The 15365-nt window shown below is 49.7% G+C and overlaps 1 protein-coding gene across 1 annotated transcript in view; it reads right to left on the bottom strand.

Annotated features, from left to right (window-relative positions):
- Positions 1–455: 455 nt before the first annotated feature.
- COL3A1 (collagen type III alpha 1 chain) overlaps positions 456–15365 on the bottom strand; it is a 40425-nt gene continuing 25515 nt past the window's right edge. The window contains exons 30-51 of the mRNA XM_080668149.1: positions 14899–14997; positions 14703–14810; positions 14406–14459; positions 12780–12833; positions 12638–12691; positions 11941–11994; positions 11037–11144; positions 10603–10656; positions 10076–10129; positions 9735–9896; positions 9538–9645; positions 8263–8370; positions 7545–7598; positions 7350–7457; positions 6826–6879; positions 6376–6483; positions 6028–6081; positions 5820–5927; positions 4477–4771; positions 3486–3673; positions 2209–2451; positions 456–1576 (exon numbers count right to left, since the gene is read on the bottom strand). Of these exons, the coding sequence (XP_080524275.1) occupies positions 1430–1576; positions 2209–2451; positions 3486–3673; positions 4477–4771; positions 5820–5927; positions 6028–6081; positions 6376–6483; positions 6826–6879; positions 7350–7457; positions 7545–7598; positions 8263–8370; positions 9538–9645; positions 9735–9896; positions 10076–10129; positions 10603–10656; positions 11037–11144; positions 11941–11994; positions 12638–12691; positions 12780–12833; positions 14406–14459; positions 14703–14810; positions 14899–14997 (2376 nt within the window). The 3' untranslated portion in view covers positions 456–1429. The remainder of the gene's footprint in view (positions 1577–2208; positions 2452–3485; positions 3674–4476; positions 4772–5819; positions 5928–6027; positions 6082–6375; positions 6484–6825; positions 6880–7349; positions 7458–7544; positions 7599–8262; positions 8371–9537; positions 9646–9734; positions 9897–10075; positions 10130–10602; positions 10657–11036; positions 11145–11940; positions 11995–12637; positions 12692–12779; positions 12834–14405; positions 14460–14702; positions 14811–14898; positions 14998–15365) is intronic.

Raw genomic sequence — 15365 nt, 5'->3', positions numbered from 1 at the left:
TGGCAGTGAGGTAGGTGGTGTGTCCAGGTGGTAGGGAAATCCTAAACTTGCACTTATTCCTAATCTCAGTTTTGCCAACCCAGCTTACACCCTTAAACATTACCAGCACCTTCCTCCCTGCTCACTTCCGCTTCAGGGGTGACCTGATTTATGATGTTACTGTTTTCAGGGTTCGGCTGGGATAGATGCAATGCTTTTCACTTTCACTGTGCCTCAGGGCTTCCACTGAATATGATCTGAATATCCGCACTGTCCCCTCTCCCCACCCCCCAACCCCCCGGGGCATGCTCTCTGCTCTGACGTAGGTTATATTAACTCCTATGTCTGAAGGTCACTGCGCTATGAGGATAGAGAGTTAGGGTTCAATATTCTTTTTTTGAGAAAATCACTAGAGTTCCTGAGTGTAAACATGCATTGGCTAAGTCTATGAAAAGTGACAAAAACGAGGAATGTTTCATTATGATATTTTATTATGGGTGTCTGTAAGAAAAAATGATCAACAACCACATACAAGCTTACAAAGTGAAATTTCAACACATCCCTGCGTTATTGTGGCAAATCAGCCCCATGATTTGTGTGTTGTTGTTTGTTGTTGACTTTTACACGATGAAGGGTTAGAGTCCTCTAAAGTGACATGCCAATCAATCTTGTTTGACAGGAGACATGTACAGATGGTGTGCATTTAGTGTTTGGAATGCAAGGCAACAGTTCTGGCCTAGAGTTTTAAAAGTGTAAGTACATTAGCACCATAACATGTGTCTTCAAAGTCTTCCCAAATATCGGTCATCTTGATCATTTTAGCAATGACAAGGAAGGAGGAAAGCACCTTTAAAAGCAGTTGATAGCCAAGATTAAATTAATGGTGAATCTTAAAATATTTTTGTTAATTCTTGCACTACACTCTACATTTTTAAAAAACAAATATTTTAGAAAATAAGTCAATTTAATTCATACGTTTTACCAATGTATACATTTTTTTTCCATCTTTTGGGACTTAGAGAATTTATCTGTGTTTCTGACCAGGCTGAGGTAGTTGAAACAGGGAGGTCCTTTCAATTGTCTGAGTATTTAAGAAAGAAAGGTTGTGCTTGAGTGGTAAGCACAGTCATTGCTCTGCACATGGGTTGGATTCAAAGAAGTAACTCAGTGTGATTGTATGAGTGTTGAAGTTTATTTATTATAGCACCATTGAGACATTTTGAAATTGAAATTTTTAAAAAAATAGAACAAAAGGCATTTGAACTGTATTTGGTGAAACAGCAAAAAAAAAAAAAAAGTATCCTTCTTTGTCAAATTATACTTTTTCCAAAAATCTTGGAAATAAATAACTGGAATTTGGTTGGTCACTTGTACTGGTTGACAAGATTAGAACAAGAGGAACACATATGGAGTGTGAGGTTTCTGGCTGGGATTTTGGATAGAGTTTGGCTTATAAAAAGCAAACAGGGCCAACGTCCACACCGAATTCCTGATCAGGGCCACCAACATCATAGGGCGCGAAGTCCACGATAGGGAGTCTCACCGCCTTGCGTGTCCGGTATTCGAAGACCGTTTTGCCCCACTCCCCAGTGTGTTTCTGTAAAAAGAACGAAAAAAGGAAGCGACCATGACATCACAACCCCACTCAGAAGCTGCTCGCCGAAGGGGCCCTGCTCGGAAGTGTGTCACTAGGCGATTTCACTATGTGAACAACGTACAGCGCATGGGCACCAACCTGGGGGCCTAGCCTGCTCCTCCCACCCACCCAGGCTGGAGGGGCCAGCCCATGGCTCCCAGGCTGTGAGCCTGTACAGGGTGTGACTGTCCAAAACGACATGAAATTAAATCAAGCACAAGAGCAAACGATGCAGCCAGGAGACGCGGCCACCAGGGGACGCAGGAGGCTGTGCTGGGGTAACAGGCACCCCATTTTTCTGTATTAGGCAGAGTGCGTAGGAACCAGACGATCTGGTAACATTTATATTATGGATTTAAGTTTCGATTGCCTTCATTTCAACTGCTTTTTACCTAGGGGCCGAGAGAAACATACTCATTTTTCGTGGCATGGAACATTTCCTGCAGCGACTCAGTAGATCCTGTGTACCTGGCACAAACGCCTTCCTTCACTGGTTCGCCCTCATTATTTCTACGCTTTTCCTAGGTGGTTAGTGACACCCAACTAGAGCTGCGGAGCCAGGGCGCCCGGCTGGTGGGAAGGCGGTGACGTACCGTGCAGCCGTCCTCCAGGACGGTGTAGGTGAACTTGCTGTTCCCCTCGGCCTTGAATTCGCCTTCATTGGACCCCATCAGCCTCAGGGCTTTCTTCACGGTGCCGCTGGCGTGGTCCATGTACGCGATACTGTTCTTGCAGTGATACGTGATGTTCTGGGAGGCCCGGCTGGAGAGCAGGCGCAGGAAGGCGAGCTGCACGTCCAGGACGTCTTCTGGGAGCTCGGGGTTGCCGTAGCTGAACTGTGGGGGGAGCACAGCCAACGGGTCAAACATTGTAGGTACAACTGAGGGACTCTCGCACGCGGTTTGGTTATTGTAACGGAGGTTGTTCATTTATTAAGAATATTTTATATGTGAATTTTTCTCCAAGTATAGTTGACACACCGTATTATATGAGTTTCAGATGTACAACACAGGGATTCTACAGGTATATGCCTTACAATGTGATCACCGAGATAAGGATAACCATCTTCACCGTGTGAACATGTGTTTACTACACGTATAACGTAACATGTTAGAGTAGAAAATGTCTGGAGAGTTAAAAGGCGGTGGCACACTTCATTCTAGCTCAGCTCTTAAAAGAGAAGTCACACAAGTGTTAGAAGTGGTCTCCTGAATATATACAGTCAATTGGGCCCTTCTGCTTATTAACGAACCTTGCTTGTGATGAGCAAATAGCAGGAGCCAAGTCAGGCGGGCAGGAGGGTGACTTAGTGTGAGACGGGCAGGAGGGTGAGTTAGTGTGAGACGGGCAGGAGGGTGACAGTGTGAGATGGGCAGGAGGGTGAGTTAGTGTGAGACGGGCAGGAGGGTGAGTTAGTGTGAGACGGGCAGGAGGGTGACAGTGTGAGACGGGCAGGAGGGTGAGTTAGTGTGAGACGGGCAGGAGGGTGAGTTAGTGTGAGACGGGCAGGAGGGTGACAGTGTGAGACAGGCAGGAGGGTGACAGTGTGAGACGGGCAGGAGGGTGACTTAGTGTGAGACGGGCAGGAGGGTGAGTTAGTGTGAGACGGGCAGGAGGGTGACTTAGTGTGAGACGGGCAGGAGGGTGAGTTAGTGTGAGACGGGCAGGAGGGGACTTAGTGTGAGATGGGCAGGAGGGTGACAGTGTGAGACGGGCAGGAGGGTGAGTTAGTGTGAGACGGGCAGGAGGGTGACTTAGTGTGAGACGGGCAGGAGGGTGAGTTAGTGTGAGACAGGCAGGAGGGTGAGTTAGTGTGAGACGGGCAGGAGGGTGACTTAGTGTACGCTGAGACTGGGAGATCCCCTCTCACCTGGAAGCCGCCATCCATGGTCTCCCCGAACCAGACGTGCTTCTTCTCAGCACCGGGGTCTGCCCACCAGCGCTTGCGGGGGACGCTGTGTGGACTGGCACCGATGCACGTCTCCCCCGTGTCCATGTTGCAGAACACTTTAATGGCGTCCATCTTGCAGCCTTGGTTAGGGTCAACCCAATATTCTCCTGACAGTCACCACAAAGGACAATGGAACTTGGTTACAAAATCCAGTACTGAGATGGGGACCAGAGTGATTTTGTGTGTTTGCCTGGTAAGAGTCAGAATGTTGACTGCTAATGTGTTTGCATTGTATGTACTTGCATTTTATAGTATAGCGTAACGTAAGCTCCTTGTCTAATCCAGATTTATGGCCTAAGTCTAAACCTAAAGTCCCCAAGGTTGACTGTCCTCTATGATAAGTAATTTCCTGAAGTGACTCTAAGGCAATGTTCCATGCCAAGGTATTTAAGAGCTTGAAATAAGGGTGCCTTTCTGAGAGAATTTACTGAATATATGCAAAATCTTACACTACTGCAATCTGAAATTCCATGTGATAGTCTGGAATTTTTCATTTGGATTTTTTTAATCTGAAAAAATTAATAATTTGATTTATTACTAAAAGTAAATGGCATTATTTCATTAATTAGATTGCAAACTTTGCATCAAATTACATATATTTGATCCTCAGAACACAGTGATAAACATTGTTTTATCACTCAAACAAGCTTGTGATGATATGCAGAAATACACCAAGCTATGATTTTATTACAATTTCTGCACAACTGTCCTTACAGTGTCCTACTTCGGGGTGCTTTGAAGTAATTCAGGTCACACCTTAAGTTCCTGTTTTCTTCTCAGTGTCAAGCAGTTTCCCCTCAGCTCCCATCTCGAAGCCCCGTTTCTGCTCTAACAGGGCCCACAGCCGCGTGTTCCTCTCTCCTGAACCCTCTCACTGTGGCCTGGCCCGGCCCGAGGCGCCCCCACCTACCGCTCTGGAGCTCGGGGTGGCAGAACTTCAGGTCTCGGCAGTTGCGGGCCGGGTTTTTGCGAGACCCGTCAGGGCTGATGATGCTTTCCACTTGTCCGCTGACGGACTTGAGGGAAGTCATGATCTCCTCGGTGTTGATTTTGAAATCCAGCGGCTCATCTCCATAATAGGGGGCAAACCCACCAGCCTTTTCCCCTCCACCACCTGCGATGGCAGCTGCGCCCCCACCACAGCAGGGGCCGGGCGCGCCGGGGGGGCCAGGTGGGCCTGGCTGGCCTGGGTGGCCTGGGGAGCCCTGGGGGAGGGAAGAACGTAGGTCACTGAGGTGTACTTGTTTGTCTCCATGAACAATGTGTGACAGACAGCCCAAGGAAAGGTATGGAAGACCATGGATGCCTTGAGACAGCATCATCATTTTAACCAAGGGTGATGTGATCAAATGATAACAAACTTAGAATGATTCTGATTCATTCCCAGGAAACGTGCTGTTCCGCTGTGTAAGAGTCGGTGGTGCTGGAGCACGCGTTTCAATCCATGGGGCTCCTTCTGGATGAATGATGTAAGCGATGCTAATGCGGACTGGGTGTCTCCTGTGTCCCTCACCTCCCATGTCCCTCACCTTTCATGTCAGTCACCTCCCGTGTCATTCACCTCCTGTGTCCCTCACCTCCCGTGTCCGTCACCTCCTGTGTCACGCCAGCATTAGAATCCTGAGCCCAGGTTTGTCATTAACTTTATGTCTTTGGGCTGATCACTTACTTGCCTTTAATTGCCACATGTGTACCTTGTGGGGGGAATAGTCTTTATTCCACTGACCCCAAGGGTATAGGATGGAGAGGTATGAGGAATGAAATTCGGGAAGCTCTCTGAGAACGAGAAAGTACTACATGCAGGGGAGGCTAAAGTGTGTTTACAGTGTGAGCACGTGAAGCACGGAGTTCATAAAACCACGGTAATAATCGTACCCGCGGGTCCTTTTCCCTGGGCACCACCGCAAACCCACGCCTGCCCACCCCTGCGTTTGTAGCTCGTTCTGTTCCTCCTGCTTGGGGGGCTCCAGTGTGAGGGAGCACAGGCAGAGTCGAGTTGGTTATTCGGGTGTATGTCTTTATTTGGATTCACCTGTCAACTGATCAAACTGTAAGAAAGGTTTTTCTCCTCGTTGCAGCGTGATAAAGTCTTAATGTGGTGGAGAATGTCTTAAGGTCACTGTGCATTCTCTGAATCAAGTCGGGTGACTGCGTTATGTTGAACTCACTCTAGTTTCAGGATATTGCAAAGTGTTTCTGAAAATGTGAAGGTAAGAGCGAGTCAAATGCGTGTGTCGATAAGGGATGTCTTACCTCGGACCCTCTTTCACCTCTGTTCCCTCGAGGCCCTGGGGGTCCAATGGGACCTGGATGTCCACTGATGCCGTCTTTGCCGGCGGGCCCACTAGGTCCAACAGGTCCCTAAAACAGGATCATGATGTCACAGTGCTGGAAGACCGTCCTTCGGAGCGAACTGGGCGACAGACAGCATGGACCTTCCCATTCTCCCCGCGGAACTTACCCTGGGGCCGGCGGGTCCTGGGCTCCCGACTGCCCCTTGGTGACCAGCAGGGCCCTGGGGGGAGAGGCAGGGCGGACAGAAATGAAGACTTTGAAAAGGTTAGGGAACTGCACACTCCAGGTCAGAGCGAGAAAGACGGGGGTCGTGATACCACATAACTTCCTTTCCTTCCATCTCCCCCTTGTCTCCTGCCAGCTGCTATTTCAAATCCGTCCTGGAATCCATCTCCCATCTCTTCTAGCATATACTTTTAGAAATGAACATTTTCTACTTTCAGTGCATAAAACTCGCCTATCCCATCAGTTCAAGTACATTGACGGGGGTTTTCTAACCAAACGACGCACTTACGGGAGAGCCGGGGGCACCTGGGCTCCCGGGGAATCCTCGATGTCCTTTGATGCCGTTAGAACCACGTTCGCCTGTTTCACCTTTGTCACCACGGGGGCCTTGGGGACCCTTTACAAAAACACATGTCAAATCAAGGCCATATCCACACATACTCATTGGGAAAACACAATGGAATTTACACCAATTACATCCTCTTACATTCTGGCATTCTCTTAGACATCCCATCAACACACTGATGGGATTTTGGACTGATAAATGCATGAAACCCCAATAATTGATGTGTATATCCTTGGCCCCAAGGAACTTTGGGGTCCTGAATTGCTTTCTGCATCATTGAAGGAAAGTTGAACCTCTGATCCATAGTTCTGGTTTTGTCATCCCCTTCCCCCAAACATGCCAGCAAAGAGAACATTCCTAGATAGACGAAGCTAAGAAAAGAACATGACTTACAGCCGGACCGCGGACACCAGCAGGACCTGGGGCGCCAGTAGGGCCAGCGGGGCCCTAAAATAAAAGTAAACACAGAAACACATGGAATTATTCACTTAGGGATGCAGTTTTGTTTGATTTAAAAGTTAATTTCATTGTGAAGGAATAGCTATGCTTACTGTTATTGAAAGTTAGTGTCATGTCCTCCTTCAATGACCTTTCCCTGTTTATATCTTGTCAGGGGTCTAAACAGACAAGCTGAGAACGTCCTATTAACCCAGCCTTACACTTACCTGGTGAGTATACCCTTGGTCTGGTGAGTACCATTTTGAATTTTAGTAATGAATTCGTCACTGAGTACCGCCAGAGACTTCTCGTGTGGCCTTATGACGGCAGTTGCCTATGGAATGACTAGCGTAAACACTGCACAACGAGGGCTAGTCGATCTTTTTGGTTGGCAGATGTGACATTCTGTCTGCTACCTACTAACCTCTCTGTGGAGGAAGACAGACCAGTAGAGAGAGATGGTGCGTATTAGGACTCACAGTCTCTCCTCTGTCACCACTCTTTCCTGCTGGACCCACGGGACCGGGCGGGCCGGGATGTCCAGGGGAGCCAGGGGCGCCAGGAGAGCCATTTTCACCACGATCTCCCTGTGGGACAATTCCAGATCCAGAATCAGTGTGACCGGCAGCTAGTGTTCTAATGGCACGTGCCTACTGTCCACGTGTTTGCTGTACCTTGGTCCCAGGAGTCCCATCGCGGCCCGGGAGACCATCGGACCCAGGGTTTCCCTGCGGAAAGAGAAGAAAGAAATGGAGAAATGAAGTCCACCTCTTTGGAACCACTCCAACGCCACTGCCGCCATGTCTTCCAGGGGAAACACTGTCCTCCTGGAGAGGATGAGAGTTGGTTCTCAGGAGTGAAACTTGGTAGGTATTACAGGGGGCGTGGCCCTTCCGAGGCTGACCTGCCTGAGGGCAGTATGTCTGTGGTGCTAAGTTTCCTGGGTGAGACAGGGAGACGTGATGAGGGAGCAAATGTCCAAGAGGAACCCTTAAGGGAGAGATGATAAGTAAAAGCGGGACAAACAGCGCTTTAAGCTGATACTAGAAATCTACAATGAAAGGAAAAGCTCATCATGGATAACATGGAGCATATTTCCACCCAGAAGGAAGGTTGTAACTTGTGTCTCCCCGCCCCAACTCATTTCTTTATTTACCAGAGGTCACATTCTTCCCCAGGAATGGTCACTCATTGAGTCGTATCAATGAACATGGACACTTGAGGCTATTCTAAGTTGTAATGGAAAGAGTGTCTGTTATGAGAAAAGGAAGGAGAACCTTGGCATGCGGCCATATTTATACTCTTAGCCCTGAAGGTCCGGTGTGACTCTTGCTTAAGTAAGTTAGCCAAGACCACCTGGCTGATCGGCTGTTTCCCAGACGCGGTACTCACATCGCGTCCAGGCTCGCCCGCTGTCCCCGCCAGGCCAGGGAGGCCTTGGGGTCCAGGCGGCCCGCGTTCTCCGTTGTGACCGCTGGGTCCAGGTTTCCCGGCTTCACCCTGTGTGAGACATACGAGGCGTTTTTTTTAACCTAAGGACTGAACGAGTATCATGTGATTAGAAGTTTAAGTCAACTTCTGCTGAGTTGGTTCCTAACCCAGTCTCCACCGCAGGGAAAAGCTTTGGAGAAGCAAACTTCCTGCGTTTTCTAACTTTTCCAGGGACTGTGGACACCGGAGGGCTGAGTACCACACAGGCTGTCAGACTCAGCATCCATCCTAACAGGAGATGTATACGCAGACGTGGCCATTCTGAGAAAAACGTCAGGATGAGCCACTATGAACGCTGGGCTTACGGTGACCATGACAATGAAATGACATTGAACATCTGGCTCCACCTACAGAACATACACCTACTCCATTTGTTCATCTACATCGAACACATTCAAATGTTTTACCATATTATATGACCTTTCAGTGTAAAGAGGTGCTTGAAGTACCGAAATATGAGCCTTCATGAAACGGAATTGTATTGTCCCATTTGCTAAATGAATATTTAGGGCGCTAACCACTAGGATATTGAAGCCATATTAGTGAAAACAAGTCAGGAGTGCAAAGCGAACTGAGTTGGTGAATGATTGCTACCAGTTAAAGGCTTTCATGGGGCCACACGCTGACATGATTTCCCCTTCAGACTCAGTCAACAAACTGAAGGACGCGCACCCATTTCCAACAGAGGCCACTGAGACGGTAGGAAAACACCTTATCCTGTGACCTCCGCTCTGTGTGCGCGTGCCCCCGGCTGGCCTGTGCTGTGCATGGCCTCGTCCTCTGGAGCCTTCAGCAGCAGGCATGCTTCCTCCCAGTGTGAAAAGAGCAAGAATTCTCATCTGTTCCAGGAAAACCTGCGCATCCTGTCCTTGCTGTGGCTAAGCCAGCCGTGGGCAAACTACGGCCCGCGGGCCGGATCCGGCCCGTTCGGCTGTTCTATCGGGCCCGCGGAGCCGAAAGAGCGGAGGGTTCTCTTGCTCTCCCCTCCGCTCCTTTACTTTGAATTTATATCAGTTCACACAAACACTCCATCCATGCTTTTGTTCCGGCCCTCCGGTCCAGTGTAAGAACCCATGGTGGCCCTCGAGTCAAAAAGTTTGCCCACCCCTGGGCTAAGCGGTCCCCCAAGGCTCTGCCAGACAAACAAGGGGCCAGCGATGCCAAGACGACACTCACCTTAACGCCTTGCGGGCCGGGACTGCCCCTGGCGCCGGGCATGCCGGGGGGCCCCGCCAGACCCCGCGCCCCGGTGATCCCTGCGATGCCGAGTGGGCCTGGGGCTCCCTGTGGGCAGACAGCGAAAGCTCAGTCCCCTTGGGGTGCGTGTGCTCCGTGGTGAGTTGGGGATGGAAACAGGACGGCGCGCCACTCACCGGAGGTCCCTGCGAACCGGGAGAGCCCTTCTCGCCGGGCGGGCCGGCGTCGCCTTTAGGGCCGGAAATCCCGGGGCTGCCGGGGCTGCCACTGTTCCCAGGGGGGCCCGGGGGGCCATCCTTGCCTGGAGTACCACTGGCGCCTGGGGGGCCTGGGTTACCCTACAAAACAGGTTCGGCATCCGAGCAGTTTAGAACGAAAGCATCGAAGCGTCTTCCCACCTTTACCTGCATCCGAGTCCCTTTCCACGGGACTTAGACGAGCAGCGGAGCCAGGGAGGCTCTCAGCTGCGGGCGTTCCCTTTGGGGGGCGGTGAGAAAACCGGGGGGGGGGTGCTTACGTTGTTGCCAGGAGGGCCGGGGGGACCGCGGCCGCCGGGGAAGCCCGCAGCGCCCTGTGGAGAACAGCAGCGTGTTGTCAGATTTCAAGCAGAATGAACAGTTGAGCCCTACGCACACAGATGACGTCCAAGCATGTGGGGTGGGGGGCCCGCCTTCTCCTCTGAGTCCTGTGGTTTGTTCTCCTCTTGGAGTTTACATACGACTCACATGTGAGTGCGTGACCATGGGTTTTATACTCCAGTTGGGGACCCAGTGCTTTCGAAGCAGCTTATAGACCAGCCTTGGGCAAACTACGGCCCGCGGGCCGGATCCGGCTGTTCTATCCGGTTCTCTTGCTCTCCCCTCCGCTCCTTTACTTTGAATTTATATTAGTTCACACAAACACTCCATCCATGCTTTTGTTCCGGCCCTCCGGTCCAGTTTAAGAACCCATGGTGGCCCTTGAGTCAAAAAGTTTGCCCACCCCTGTTATAGACAGACGGTACCCAGGCACGCTTTGCAATAGCAGCGCAGACGGGGCACTTACCGGACCGCCAGGACTGCCGCGTTCACCTTTGACCCCTGCGGGACCAGGGGGACCCTGCGTGGAACGGAGGTGAGAATGATTCACAAGAAGAGCACCACATCACACGTTTGGCAAAGCCTTAAGCCTCTGCCAACCGGTAACTCCATGTATTGTGCTCACACATCCCATCATGCTGTCCCGCACCTTAGACTCATACAACGTCCTGCATCTCAATAAAACTGGGGAAAGCCGGCAATAGACGTAAGAACCCCTCCCCCCAAAACAACAAAGCGCAGCTCCACGAAGAGCTGGTTGAGATGATATTCAGACCGCTGGGCCAAGCTTCACACTCAGAACGACGTTGCTATGGAGACTGCACCTGTCCCCAGGACAAGCGCTCAGGCTGACAGGGTGAGGCCCGCCAGGAGCTTCAGAGCAGGTGAGGGAAGACTTACCGCGGGCCCAGCTCCCCCGGTGGGCCCTGCGATGCCAGGGGGCCCGCTCTCGCCTCTCTCGCCGGGAGGGCCTCTCTCTCCTTTGCCGCCAGGCTCGCCATTCTGTCCCTGCAGCCAGAAACAACACGCGTGAGCGTCCGTCCGCCACAGCGCCCGCAGCTTACCATCACTCACAGCGAGAACACAGAACTAGCCCTGGGGAGAGAGCTCGACAGAAGATCAGCAAAGACGGTCCTTAGAGGACAGCCCTAGTGTGTTCCTGGCAGGAGACGACCACCGAGACAGCATGAAGGTGCCCACTGCATGTCACGCGGGCGACAGTCTGCCCGGGGATCGTGTGCATGTGGAAGTGGGCACAGGGGTGGCATCTGAGGAAGGTGGGGCTGAGAGCTCATTTTCAGGGTGTCGTCCTCTGAGGAAGGACTTGACCATGTCAGAGTGCTCTTGGAGGCAGGGCATCTGCTCACCTCACTGGCCTGGCATAAAGCAGGGCAGGTAGTTTAGCTTCATCTTTTGAAGAGGAAGGAGAGAGAGCAAGAAAAAAGGGGGAGGAGCTAAGGTAACCTGACCGGATAGGGAGTGAGTGGCTGAAGCCGGGCTATATCCAGAGTCAACTTATACTTCTGCCATTTTTCAGCTAGGTCAGACTCCGGGCTGTGTGACATGTATGTTTTTTTCAAGCACAGTTTACATTTGATATCATTCATATTTGTGTCAGGTGCGCGGCAGAGCGGGCAGACAATGAGATCCTTTACGAAGTGCCTCCCTGCTATGGCCAGTGCCCACTGGCACCGTATGTATCATCACCATATCATCGACTCTCTCCCCGGTGCTGCACTTAGATGCCTGGGGCCACGTTGTGACCACCAATGTGTGGCTCTTGATCCCTAATGTTCATACTTACGGGGGCGCCAGGGAAGCCGGCGGGGCCTGGGGGTCCGCTTTCACCTCTCTCGCCCTGGAGGGAAAGGATCCTTATTAGTCCCGGGAAGACAGCCTCCCACAGGGACCACGCACCCGCCTCTACATCACCTTATCTCTCCTTTAAGGAGGAAGTGTACACAGGTAACTGACTTTTTAATTTCTGAACAAAACTAGTTGCGAACAACACCCAAACCAGCGATTCCTTCTGCCTCTGACTGTGATAGCATTTGCAAGAATCACAACTTGAGAATTCTGATGTATTGAACGCACCTAATTGTATAACTCTAAGGAATGTAAGGATTTATGCACACGGTAAATGGGTTGAAAAATCGATTGGTCAATAATTAATGAAAAACATTTACTCTATATCTCTCCTGAGTCCTACACCCCGGAGGCAGAGAACTTCAGATCTAGACAGAGCCTCGGGAATGCTCATTTACCAAGGAATATTACTTGTGCGATTTTTGTATTTCCCCCAAATCATTTAGTAAAGAAGGCAGGATTTAGCATTGTCTTTGTGAGCTTTGGATTTGAGAACTTGAACTTTTCTTGCATGTTGTATGACTCCTACAAACTGTATCCCACCATGAGTCTTGGCCTTCTAGGCAGAACTGCTAAGGACCAGTAGCTGTTGTGTGTGTGGGTCAAGAGGATGCTGAAATGTCTTTCACACTTACAGGGCTTCCGCGAGGACCAGCTACGCCCGCAGGACCAGGGGCACCACCTTCGCCCTTTAAAAAGAGAAAAGAGGAATGATGGTCTCATCATCCCCAAAGCTAAGAGATTTTGTTGTTGTCTGTAAGTAGTGTTAAGCGTTACCTTGTCTCCAGGCTGACCAGAGGGGCCAGGGGGGCCGATGGGACCAGTAGGACCCTAAAGAAAATAGAAACATTTTTAATTTTGAAAACAGAAAGCATCAGCTTCCTGTCAATCACACAGAGAACATATAGGCATGTTATTCAGCGAATATACTAGATAATATGATTTCTTTTATTGATGGAATGATATTCTCTTCCATGTGCAAGGACTTCAGAGCTTAGTGAATATAAGATTCTAAGGAATGACTCTAAAGGGTTACAAGATTCAGGAGAAGTTTATTGATTTATTTATTTTTTTGTTGCAAAAGGTAAATAAGATGTGATGTAAGAGTTTATAGTCATAACTTAAAAATTAAAATACATTGCCTTATTCCACTGCTTAATAATTCAAAGTGTGTCATCTGACTATGCAAAATGTCATTACACATATCATGTTTTCAAATGGACATTTTCAAATATTAAAGTTTTACTTATTTACGTAAATAAAATATTAGTTTTTTTAAAAAAATTAGATGATATCTTACCCATCTAGTCTGTCAAATGGGATGTCTTTATGAATTTTTAAGGCAACGATAGTAAATATATCTATGAAATGACTTAGATTTCATGTTTATTTAGCATGTTTATTATGTAACTATGACTAAACCTAGAAGATGTCTGCTAATGGGAATAGAATGGATTATAGTGTTTATTTTTTCTAACATTTTTTTTGAAATAGTTGCAGATTCACAGAAGGTTGCAAAGAAACATACAGGAAACTCCTGTACACCCTTCTCCCAGCTTCCCACCGTGTGACACCTCACCCAGCTGTAGTCCAACAGCAACACCCACCGTGTGACACCTCACCCAGCTGTCGTCCAACAGCAACACCAAGAAGTCAGCACTGGTACAACCCACAGGGCTTACTCAGGCCTCTCCATGCACTCGTTGGTGTGTGTGTGTGTGTGTGTGTGTGTGTGTGTGTAGCTCTATGTAATTTTTATCACACGTAGCCTCGCATGACCACCACCATAATCAAGACACACGGTACAGTCACGCTCAAACACCCTCCTTCGCCTCCATAGCTACAGCCGTCGCCCCCACCCCAATCCTCACTCCTGGCAACCTCGCGCTGCCTGCACCTCCACGGAATGTTGTTCTCACTGGGACATGAACAGAATCATGCACGGCGTCTCTTTTTGACTTGACTTTTCTTCCCTCCGCATGACGCCCGAGGTCTATAGAGATCCTTGCGGGTGTCCACAGTTCATTCCTTTTCATTGCTAAGTAGTACGCCAGGGTGTGGCTTTACCCCACAATGGCAGTGTGTTTGTTCTTAATGAAAAAGTTCCTCCATGAACAGTGTTGATTATCTTGGATTTTAGTGACTCACTGTGACTTTAGCTTGTAACGTTTATCCTACTTGGGGGAGTTTTCCATTCTCAGGTCATAGTTGAATTGTCGGGTAGTGAGAGAGAGAACTCGGAAATTTTAACTATCACATCGTTTGGGTCTTAATGCCCAGAAGGTAGCAAAGTCTGATCTAACCTATCATGAACAGTTTGGGGGACAGACAGAAATTGAGGTGAGGGAACTATTGTCTATCAAACACAGACAAGGCCAGTTTCTCCCCCAAACGAGTACTCACCCGGGGACCATCTTTGCCAGGAGCCCCATCAGCGCCGGCGGTGCCCGGTTCTCCCTGTCAAACAAAGGCCAGTGTCAGCCGCTTGGAAGTGTCCCCCGTGGGAACCTGCCCCGAGGGGAGCCACCTGCAAGGCTTACTGGGTAAATAGCAGATGTTCTGGTTACAGATCTTACAGATCTCCACGTACTATAGGAGGATAACATTCATTTGGAAAATAGATTGCTTCCCAGCAGCCGTATTTCCCTTTTACCCACAAAGTCTGCTTTGTTACATAATTAACAAAAGGTGAGCCCGTACCTTGTCACCCTTCGGGCCGGCGCCTCCAGGACCCCCTCTTTCTCCAGGCATCCCTTGCAGGCCAGGAGTACCAGCAGTACCGGGTGGCCCAGGGGGGCCGGCGGGGCCCTGACATTCAAGGAGAAAAGGTAAATCGCAAGAAGGAGAGGCAGTGCATTGTGTCAAACCCACGTGGCCCGGATGCTGTGGCGTTTACCTTGCCTCCTTCGGGACCCGGGGGGCCTGCTCCACCTCTCGGTCCGATGGGACCTGCCACTCCGGGAGACCCACGCTCACCAGGGGCACCAGAATCTCCCTGTCGTGGGAAAAGGTAATACTCCTGTTAGGAGACCCGATGCCAGAGATGTACCCGGCACCCTCAGCTGTAAATTTCCATGCAGGCCACTAGGTTCCTAAACTTACGTTTTTGAACAATTTGGGAATTTTTATAAAAGACATTTGATCCACTGAGTGGGAACGGAAATCTTAAAGGTGGCCCCAACAAGGTCTGAGGAAAACGATTCTAATCATTTTATTCACAAGAGCAAACTCGGAAAGTTCCTCTGCCAAGGCAGTTCTTTCTAGAGAATTCAGGCACGGGGAAGACTTTTCTTTGGAAATGTCAGGCTCCAGTGGATTCTGGATGTTGATTAGGTCAGAGAACGTGGTGGTCCAGATGCGGCA

The sequence above is a fragment of the Plecotus auritus genome, assembly GCF_963455305.1.
Source record: "Plecotus auritus genome assembly, chromosome: 5".
NCBI classification, from domain to species: domain Eukaryota; kingdom Metazoa; phylum Chordata; class Mammalia; order Chiroptera; family Vespertilionidae; genus Plecotus; species Plecotus auritus.
The sequence above is the reverse complement of the archived record's forward strand: the minus strand, read 5'-3'. Positions and strand labels throughout refer to the sequence as shown.